Below are 12,051 nucleotides of genomic sequence, written 5' to 3' on the forward strand. Positions count from 1 at the left end.
CTACTATACCAAGGAGTGCATAATGTTATATTCAGCTGGCGTAAAATAATCGGTTGGATAGAACATGGTGGAAGAGCTACTGATTATCTTCTTTTTCTGCATGAAAGCGCTACAACCATGTGCCTTCCATCCGGATGGGAAAACTGCTGGGAAGGACATTGTAGGAGCAACAATGTACACATGCACAGTGTGAGTAGAAATAGGTCTTAATGTGTGGTTCAAAATCGTCATAGATCTCCAAGATGTAATATGTTTCTGTCTTTTCTTATATATTGTGGTTTAGCTACCTTAGAACTACTTGTAATTTCTTTGTAGCATGTGTGAAACTGTAAATTTGTAGAACAAGAATAAGAGTTGCACATAATGACGTATTGTGAATTGGGATTTTTTATTTGTTTTGCCAATAATAGATTGATTTTCTATATTTAAATAGAAAATCAAACTCCATGAAATTAAAGTCAATGTCGTTTTGTCAACCGCAGTGAACTTAATGGCGTTTGGTAAATGTCATGAAATTATATTCAATGACGTTTGTCAAACACATAGGTATCTATACACTAGAAAGAAAATTCAACACATACCTATCATGGAGTATCATTTCTCGAATAGAGGTATCAAATTAAAAACATATACGTTTTGCTAAAAGAAATCAAAACAAATACAAACTAGAAATCCACAGGTATCTGACCCTACTGATGAAATCATATCACCTTTTATATATAAACATTGATATCAATTGTAGTGATTAATTTAAAAACTTCAATTAAGGATATGGGAGTAAAGTTACGTACAATCAAGGATGAGAACAAAAAATAGGTAGGTGCAATTTGTGAAAAAAGATAAGGTAGTATGAGTTATTATTTGTCCCAATGGCAAACTTGGTAATCTTGCAAATTCTATGTTTTATTAACCATGTCTAAAATATATTCTTTAAAATTAAAAATCAACCTAATAAAATATGTTTGGGTGTAATTTGAAGTGATGAGTGTAATCTAAAACATGTATCTAAATCCCCCTAAATTTTATGATCATGAAGCAAACTAAAAAGGAATTACTAACTAGTGTTTCTTTCCATACAATGAGAAACTGTGGTTCCTATTTCCAACTGCCTGCATGCAATATAGTGGATAAGAAATCATGACCATATATTCCCTTCATTAAGCCATGGTATTAAACTACAACAATTTTGGCAATTGCAACACGAGAATGTGTTGCCATTAGAGGTGTTGCAATCCCAAAAAATGTCACATATATATCTCAACAAATGTGACTTATACCCTATACAATAGTATAAAAGCCACTTTGTTTTAGATATGTGGCAGTTTTTTGGGTTGCAACACCTCTAATGGTGTCATGCCCCAATCCCGACAGTCGGCGATGTTGATGAGCGACTTGATGTTACAGTGCAGAATGTAATAAAAATAAAAATAACTTCTTTCTAGGTTCTTCACTCTAGACTTGTGCAATCCCTTCTCGACTCGACAGAACTACACTTCTCTACAAAAAAGTGTATAAATGGATGGGTGAGCAAAACCACGCGCTCAGTGAGTGGATAATGTAATATTCCAGAAAGCCATGCCATTTTACTCACGCTATAAGAAAACTGTATATCATATACGCACAGTTCACAATAAGGCGTCACATTGCACAATCGTTTCTTAATGGTTATCATTCAATTTAGTGATCACATGGGTCACCTAATGGCCTCTTACCCTATATCTTCATGTGCCACATCCTTATTTCGACATAACTCAATCAAGAAGTTCACATGTTCCATGACTGGTCAAATAATAACTCTAACACCATAATATATATAATCCTAGAGGTTACAAATTGACATGCTTCACTTGTAAACAAATAGATATTTCATAAATAGATCCAAAACATGTTTTTCGACTATTTTAAAAGCATATAAGAACATTTGAAACACATTACAGAAACCACTCACCTCCTATAATACGAATCGTTACCTAAACCGTAAACCAAACCTCCTAGAATGAGCTTTCTAGAAACCACCGTTGGATCTAACCCAAACCTTTAGGATAGAAAGAGTATGCCGATACAAATTTGTATTCATTCGCAGATTAAGAATTAGAGTTACGAATAAAAAATTATGACCCGGCGAAGTTTCGTTGCAAAAACTAATAAAATAATAATAAAATTGAGAAGAGGACTAATGAGAGAAATTCTCTCTCTTGAAACACACGGACCAAAATAAGGAAAAAATATGTTGTGCGTAGTTGTATGTCATGCATACAGCAAAACACATAATAATTTCACACACACTCCATATCAAGTGCTCCCCTAATTAATGCCTGCAAAACCTGTTGTATGCCATATATGCATGTACAACAGATGAACCCCAAAACAATGGAGGAATTTTTCAGTACTCCTGGAGAACCACGTGGCAATATCAAGTGGTCCTCCCTTTAAATTACAATTTAACATATAAAATTTAAAAAGAAAAATAACATTTAAGCTATTATATCAAAAATTATTTTGGGTTTTTTTTTCCTAAAACCCTACACCCTACACCCTACCCTCTAATACCCTAAATTCTAAATCCTAAATTCTAAACCCTAAACCCTACACTAATACCCTATACCATAAACTCTAAACCTTAAACTCTAAATCTGAAATGGTAGTTCAAAATCATTAATACCCATTATGATCATTTCACAAGTAATATGTAAAATTATAATTTTGGTATAATAAATACAAAATAAATTCATGTATCAAAATATAACAGGTGAACAGGACCACTTGACATTGTCACGTGGTTCTCCTGAATGATTGAAATATTTCTCAAAACAATGAGGTTGGTCCCTATTTATAACCAACAAACTGGCATGTGGTGATGGATGATTGGCTAACTTATGCAACATGTCAGAACCACAAATGGCCACACCAACCTTTTTCTCCATCCGCCATGTGTCCCAATGACACATGCATAAAAGCTTATACGGGATTGCTATATAATTAGTCAATAAGCAAAGTTTGACCGATGAAATAACGACGCAATTTTAACGAAACTTTTTCAAGCGTTAAAGATAATTCAGAATTTAAAATAAATCACTGAAAAAAATTGTGAACTTGTGACAACCTCTTTATATTTTTTAAAAGAAAAATAGAATTTGACCTATTTTAAAAATTAGGATATTACAAATGACAACACTTGATATGTGGTTATAGTGTTGCAATTAGGGCTCGTCAACGGGCCTGATCTTAGTATATTTAAATAAATGATGGGCCAGACCGGGCCGGGTATTTTCAGAAATATGAAGATTTAAGCTTGCCCACCTAAAGCGGGCCTTGCGGGCCAGTCCGGGCCGGGCTAGGCTTTGCGGGTTTGTATTAGGAAAAAAAAAACAAAATATTCTTATATAAGGGCTTGGAACCCAATTAAGTTGGGAGGCTCATCCTTACGCCCGTTTCAATCTATTAAAATAAAATGTCAAGTAATACAAAAGATTAGGGAATGGGGGACAAATCTAAGTCGAAATCCCTTCCAAATAGCAACAGGCAATGTTAAAGAACCACGAGCTATATTCGAGGTTGAAGTTAAATTTTCAGGTTGCCTAATGGTCAAATCAGTGATAGAATTCCTCTTATATGTGTCATAAAGTGCTTGCAATTCAATTCTCAAAAATAAACTTTTGAATCAATATCAAGTTGATGAACACCCATGCATTGTAACCAATGAGAAACAACAAATAACTTAAATCTAGGATCAATTATTGTAGCAAAAAAAAAAAGGCTTTAGGAAATGTTCCCCAATACTTATCATATTTCTGTTTCATTGCAACCAATGCCTCCTTAAAAATTTCAAATCCATAATATGCCTCAAATGCAGCATGTATATTTATCAAGTAATTAATAACACAACATGATGTAGGGTAATAAACACCAGAGAATATCTTAGTTGATGTAGCAAATATCGCTAGAAAGCCATTAACTAGTTGAGCAATTGACTAATCTTGTTCCGATGGAACATCTAAATTGCAGGACCGTGATTCATTCACTTTAAGAATATACATATTCAAAGCTCATTTATACTCAATGACTAATTCTAACAATTTATAAGTGGAATTCTACCTATGTGGCACATCATTGTCAATATTTCTTTTTGGCTTTTGCAAATCAGTACAACAACGCATCCACAATTCATGTCTCTTATTAGACGAATTCATGCTTCTAACAACATTGATTATCCTATCAATTGATGGATCTAATATATTTAAACCATCTTGCACAATCAGATTCAGAATATGAACACAACAACGTACATGAAACAACTTTTTAAGCACAACCTCAACCATAAGATATTCTGGAAGCCTACATGCAATTATATCATTATTTGATGCATTATCTAAGGAGATGGAGAATATTTTACCTTGAATACGCCACGACAACAACTCTTCATATATATGATTTACAAGTGACTCTCCCGTGTGAAGGTACTCAACAAACTTAAAACATATTATTCTTTTATTTAAAGACCAATCTTTGTCAATAAAATGGGCGGTGAGTGACATGTAGCCCATTTTTTACGCGAAGACCAAATATCAGAAGTCAAGCAAATTTTTCCATCAAACTTTTTAAAGAAACTCAAAAGCTCAGTTTTGCTGGTCTTAAACCGACCCACGACATCTCTTTTACATGTTGAGGCTAAATTTCGTCAAAATTCAGGACAAAATGAGCGTTGAATCATTCCTTTAAAATCATGTTTTTCAACAAAAGTAAAAGGCAATTCAGCTCTAATAACAAAATCAATAATTTATTTGCGTGCAACAGCCTTGTCGTAAATAAAAGCAGATACATTTCCCTATGTATCTTGCACAATTTTTTTCTGCCCCTTTTCATGAACATTTAAATGCCTTCTTAAATGACTAGTACCTGCACTAGCACCTCCTTGAAGAAGCATCTTACAAATCCCACATTGATTTTTAAGGACCACAGTACCACCGGTTTTAATTTCAACCCAACTAAATATGACCAAACATCACTACTGAATCTTGATTTCTTAGAAGATGCAGATACATATAAACTTTCAATTTCAGTCAAATCATTAGCATTAATATCAGTCATTTCTTAACTGTAAAGAACAAGGTTTAGATGTTACTTGAGACTTGAGAGTTGGGTATGAGAGGGCTAAAAATCGATCAAATCATAACTGGTTTCCGGAGATGCTCATGCTTTCTACTATCTATTATTTCGGAGTCCTGTGAAGAACATATAATCAAATAGAATATGATTTGAGAACTTCACATAGGATGAAGCAAGAGAGAAAGAGATAGAGGGAGAGAGAGGGGGGAGAGAGAGAGAGAGAGGCGCGGGTTCTTACCGATGAAGCTTGAAAGAGAAAGAGAGGTGTTGTGAGAGTCGTCCTAGGCTCCAAGGGAAGGGGTGGCTCAGAAGTGAGAACTGGAGAGTGATAGACCGAGAGAGCATAGAGACTTAATTGAGTTAATGCACTTAGTCTAGGTTTTTTTTTTTAGGAATTAGTGGTAGACAACTGGATAGCAATATCATTAATTAAACATCACTATATCACAATGGTAATTAGGTAATATACCTACAGATCAACAAATGTTATGCAGATCGATTGAGAAGAGCAAAGAACTAGCATACAATAGTTCTGACTTTCTGCTACACACACTATGACGTTTATTAGATTTTCGGAGGAGTCAAAGTAATTAAGATGAGTGATGCATCCCATTCCTAACCATACAAGGCCCGTAACACAACGGTAATTAGGTAATATAACTACATATGTTATACAGATCGATCGAGAGACTTGTATACATAATTTACTTAGGGTTTAGTCTTTAATTTGGACATATATCAATTATATATGTATACTTTAACTCCAGATCGAAATATGGTCGATCGACACCACCATATGTGATCAGTATATATATTTAGGGACCCCGTAAAAATTTCGTCTGTTTTAGACATGTTTTGACCGTTCATACCTACGGTCAACCAAAAAAGAGGCGTTTTGACATATTGAAACCCCATTGACCGGGGCTTTGCCAAATGGGTTTCCTTAGTGCGACCGCGCATGATAGATAACAAAAATTCAGATATGCAAACGTCTTTCGGCGTTAGCATCTTTGCAATGAGTCCTCCCTTAGGGCATATTAGTGGTGTTTTCGGTTTACCGAAAATTCCGATTGTCAAACGAGGTTCGAATTAGATGAAATTTTTATAGGGTCACTAAATACATATACGATCACATCGGCTGGGGTCGATCGATCCCGAGAATTTTCCTTCATATAGTCGCTTCATAATTCAATAGTTTTATTCTAAACCTAATGTAAAGGTTAAGATACATTAGTAGACACTTAGGCGATCGACAACTCCAATTCAAAATATTGTCGATCGACACCGGTAGATGTAATCGGTATATATATTCATGGACCCTGTAAAAATTTCGTCCTTTTTGGACATTATTTGACCGTCCGTACCTACGGTCAACCAAAAAAGAGGCGTTTTGACATATTAAAAATCCTCATTGACCGGGGCTTTACCAAATGGGTTTTCTCAATGCGACCGCGCACGATGGGTAACAAAAAATAGGTGATTTCAGATATGCAAACGGATTTCGTCGTTAGCATCTTTACAATGGGTCCTTCCTTATGGCATATTAGTGATGTTTTCGGTTTACCGGAAATTTCGACAGTCAAACGAGGTCCGAATTGAATGAAATTTTTACATGACCACTAAATATATATACCTATGACATCGGCTGGTGTCGATCGATCCCGAGAAGTTTTCTTCATATAGTCACTTCATAATGCAATAGTTTTATTCTAAACCTAATATAAAGGTTATGATATATTAGTAGACACTTAGGTGATCGACAACTCCTATTTGAAATATGGTCGATCGACACCACCAGATATGATCAGTATATATATTTAGGGACCCCGTAAAAATTTCGTCCATTTTGGACATGGTTTGACCGTTTGTACCTACGGTCATAAAAAAATGACGTTTTAACATATTGAAACCCCATTGACCGGGGTTTTGCCAAATGGATTTCCTCAATGCGACCGCATACGATAGGTATAAAAATTAGGTGATTTCAGATATGTAAACGTCTTTCGGCGTTAGCATTTTTGCAATGAGTCATCCCTTAGGGCATATTACTGGTGTTTTCGGTTTATCAGAAATTTCGACGGTCAAACGAGGTGCGAATTGGATGAAATTTTTATAGGGTCACTAAATACATATACCGATTACATCGGCTGGGGTCGATCGATCCCAAGAAATTTCCTTCATATAGTCGCTTCATAATGCAATAGTTTTATTCTAAACCTAATATAAAAGTTATAATACATTAGTACACACTTAGGCGATCGACAACTCCAATTAAAAATATGGTCGATCGACACCAGTAGATGTGATCGGTATATATATTTAGGGACCCCGTAAAAATTTCGTCCGTTTTGGACATTATTTGACCGTCCGTACCTACGGTCAACTATAAAAGAGGCGTTTTAACATATTAAAATCCTCATTGACCAGAGCTTTTACAAATGAGTTTCCTTGGTGCGACTGCACACGATCAGTGAAAAACATTAGGTGATTTGAGATATGCAAACGGCTTTCGGTGTTCGCATTTTGGTAATTGGTTTTTTTATGACATATTAGTGTTATTTTCGGTTTACTGGAAATTTTGACGGTTAAACGAAGTCCGAATTGGATGAAATTTTTATAGGGCCACTAAATATATATACCGATCATATCGGCTAGTGTCGATCGATCCCGAGAAGTTTCCTTCATATAGTTGCTTCATAATGCGATAATTTTATTTTAAACCTAATAAAATATGTATGTATAATATTTTATTATTTGACGGGCTTTTCGGGCCGGGTTGGGTTTTACACCTCTAATCTAAGCCCAGCCCTCTACCCACGGAAGCGGGTTTTGACGAGTTTTTTCGGGGGCTTGATAAAAGCCCATTGTGTTTACAGGTCTCTACGAGCTTTTCAGATCTGCGGGCTAAATGACGAGGCCTAGTTGCAATTGCCCATTTTTGTTGTAGTGTAGATAGCTTTGTACAGAGAGAGACATCTACGATGTAACCAATGATGAGATCTTCATATGGGATCAATTCCTACTAAGAGATTCACCGGAAGATCTCTTAATTGACACAAACGCAAACCTAGCTTTGCTTGCAAAACGCAAACCTAGGAATAAGGGACTGAGAGGCTCTAAAATCACGCCTGTATCAAATAATGATTACATTTACATGCATATCCATGCAGCGCCGAAGTTTTTTTTTTTTATAAAAACAGGAGCTGGATGATAAAGGGAGCTTCTGAATAAAGACATTAGATAGATGAAAGTCATGAAACTTTGTCTTAAACTCTATCTTGATGACATGATAGATGAAACTTGTTGGGTTATAAAAGAATCAACATTACACAATGAGTTTTTTTTTATGTGAATATTGATTACACAATGAGTTGAAACTAGTGAATTTAACTTGCTAGATTCTTCAGAATTGTTGGGTAAACAAAACAAAAATGCAAGAAAAGAAAAAGGAGTTATTAATATGTAGCTGTCCTTGGACCCATCTTCAGTTCAGTGTTGCATTAGAAGCTCACAACTCGCACATTTTATGAGGCACGTACACTCCTCTCTCCTCTACTTAACAAAATTCTATCTTCCTCACTGCCGACTAGCTCACTCAGTTTTCTCTTCCACTCTGACAAAATATGGTAAAACCAAAGAAGTTCAGAGGGGTCAGGCAACGCCACTGGGGTTCCTGGGTTTCTGAGATTCGTCATCCATTACTGTAACTCTCTCTCTCTCTCTCTCTCTCTCTCTCCGTAGCTATCTGTTCTTCTCCTCCTCTACCATTCATAAATTCATGCCGTATTTATATTAGACTCGACAGATATTCCCACTCATTTACTGAGTTTCAAGAGTACTTGTTACAATCCCTACGTATATGATATGCATACATACATACATACATACATACATACATACATACATATATTATTGTTTATATGGTAAAACAGTAGCAATGTCGAACAAGGATTTTGTTTGTGATTAGCTTGATGTTGCGTACGTACTGATTAACTGTATGTGATATTTCATCCTTATGTGTACTGTTCATAACGTACCATCTTGTGTTACAGGAAAAGGAGGGTGTGGCTTGGGACATTTGAGAGTGCAGAAGAGGCAGCACGAGCCTACGACGAGGCTGCGATTCTGATGAGCGGTCGAAATGCCAAAACAAACTTTCCGGTCACTACAAATGAAACAGCAGCTGCTAATACCGATCCTATCAACAACAAGAGCAACTCCGTCAATAGTGCTACTTCTAGTTCACTTTCTGCAATCCTAAGCGCCAAGCTTCGCAAGTGCTGCAAGTCTCCCTCTCCTTCCCTCACTTGCCTTAGGCTCGACACTGAGAATTCCCACATCGGCGTTTGGCAAAAGCGAGCTGGGCCACGTTCAGATTCAAACTGGTTGATGATGGTGGAGCTGGGACAGAAGAGTGGTTCAAAACCGGAGAAGGAGGAGAGTACTAGCGCCCTTGAAGTGACTGATGACCATGAAATGGAAAAATTAGACAAAGGGGATGATAGATTGCACGAGGAGGAAAGGATTGCATTACAGATGATAGAGGAACTTCTCAATAGAAATTAATCCCTTGGTAATTTATTTTTTGATTCCTGATCGATATAGATATGAAGGTAAATGTCTTCTGTCACACATGCTACAAGTCTCCCGTAATCTTTAGACTTTGGTAATTAGTACTATAGGAGTCTTAGTCAAGTATCAACATCACATGCAGGTTGTTCATACCATCGATCAAATTGTATGAGGAATTTCCATGTGATTGGTCTTATTAATGTATTGTCCAAATAAGTTTGGTTGAAGTAAGGATTTGTTTCTTTGTGTGTATAAGGAGGGAGGATCTCTATACGTCTCAATCAAGCACACCCTCCATGTAATGTGTCACTTACTAAACTATTTGGTTAGTTAGAGGAAAAAAAACTAAAAAAATGAAGAAGAAGAAGAAGAAGAAGAAGAAGAAGATGAAGGGGGTTAGTGTCTTATATATGTAGTTCTAAGTTACTTAACTTTTACCGTAGCTAACTAGCTATCTTCATGTTCTTCATCTGATTAACATATTGCTTAGTTACGCATCAATGAAGAAAGGACTGCTCCAACGACATATATATGGAAATGCGATAAGTGATCAAAGGCATATACTAAAACTGCCTCTGGTTCGTGATGAAAGAATGATATTAAAAGATGAATCATTAACTGCAATGCCTCGCATGCGTTATTGATTTAATTTAAGGGATAGTACTGAATGAAAGCAACATCAGATAATTTATGAACTGGGTCAAATTATTGTGATAAAATTCAACAGTTAGTTATAAAATTAGTTCACATATTCATGTCCATATAGTAGTCTCACTCGGAAACAAATTTTTCAGTCCTCCGGACAACCACGTGGCAATGTCCAGTGGTACTTCATTCTAATTACCATTTGACACTTAAGATTGAATTTTAAAAAATCATATTTAAGTTATTTTACCAAAAACTATTTTGAGTTTCTTTCTAAAACCCTGCACTCTACATTCTAATACCTTAAATTCTAAAACCCTAGACCCTAAACCATATACTCTAAAACCCTATACCATAAATCCTAAACTCTAAACCCGAAATTCTAGTTCAAAATTATCAATATCCATGAAAGTCATTTCACAAATAATAAAAATATGTAAAATTATAATTTTTGTGTAATAAATCCATGTGTCAAAATATAACAGGTGAAGAGGACTACTAGACATTCTCACTTGGTTCTCCGGGAGCACTGAAATTTGTTTCCACCTCATGCCACCTCACAAATTAATGTTAAATACCATTTTCTCAATAAATTATAACAATGGTTATTATAAAAGACACTTAACATTTATTTGTGATGTGTGCATAATAAGGATGAGCGACAAATTTACTTCCATCTTACTCCATCATTTGCTTAGTTTTCTTCACATGGAAGCTCTAGCTAGTTTTAGTTAATTAGCTCCTGATTTAACAACTCATATATTTACTATATATTATTTGTTGATCCACTATTCATAAGACTTATGAACAGTTCTGATTACAACGCTTGGCTCAACTTGGCTCGGCTCGGTTCTTGTTCTTTTTTCACTTATTTACTCAATTACCACTGGGTATAAAAAAATTTAATATCTTATTTCTCTCATGTTCTTCTACTTCGATTGCTTTATCTCTCTATATTTCGTTTTCTTTGTTATTCTCTCAAGTTAAACCAAATTTTAAAACTCTAATTTGCTTAAAACTAGGCTCTAAATTTGATGATGCACTATTCAACGACTTATGAACATTGTCGGTTCGGCTCATGTCCTATTTTTTCGCTTATTTACTCGACTGCTATTGGGTATAAATTTTTTTGCCTCATTTTTTCCTCTTCTTCCCCTTCGATTGCTCTCTCTCACTCTGTATCTCGCTTTTTTCGCTATTTTCTCCACTTAAACCAGTTTAAAAAAAACTCTAGTTTGCTTACAATTAGACCCTAAACTAATAGACTACTGTTAAGAAATAGTACAACCGGCAGCTCGGCTTATGTCATGTTTTTCTGCTTATTTACTCGATTGTCACTGGGTATAAAAATGTTTTTTTTGCCTTATTCTCTCTTCTTCTTCTCCTTCTATTGTTTCTCTCTCTCTCTCTCTCTCTTTGTATCTCGTTTTTTTCGCTATTCTTTCCACTTAAGCTAGTTTTAAAAACTCTTAGTTGTTTACAATTAGACTCTAAACTAATAGACTGTAGTCAAGAAATAGTGTAACCCGCGACGGCTCGACTCATCTTAGCTTATTCCCTTTTTTTACTTACTTACTTGACTGCTACTGGGTATTTATTTTTTTCCTCTTTCTCTTATTTTCTTCTAACTTGATTGCGTTTTCTCTCTCTTTTTTTGTAACTCACTTTTTTCGCTATTTTTTCCACTTAAACCAATTCTAAAAATTCTAATTCTCTTACGATCAAATC

The 12,051-nt window shown here is 35.4% G+C and overlaps 1 protein-coding gene across 1 annotated transcript; it reads left to right on the top strand.

Annotated features, from left to right (window-relative positions):
• Nucleotides 1–8,729: 8,729 nt before the first annotated feature.
• On the top strand, nt 8,730–9,672 carry LOC126799517 (ethylene-responsive transcription factor WIN1). The gene is made up of 2 exons (XM_050526732.1): nt 8,730–8,809; nt 9,159–9,672. Exons 1-2 carry the CDS (start codon nt 8,730–8,732, stop codon nt 9,670–9,672), a joined length of 594 nt encoding a protein of 197 aa, XP_050382689.1.
• The last annotated feature ends 2,379 nt before the right edge of the window (nt 9,673–12,051 follow it).

This window comes from Argentina anserina, chromosome 6 (genome assembly GCF_933775445.1).
Source record: "Argentina anserina chromosome 6, drPotAnse1.1, whole genome shotgun sequence".
NCBI lineage: Eukaryota > Viridiplantae > Streptophyta > Magnoliopsida > Rosales > Rosaceae > Argentina > Argentina anserina.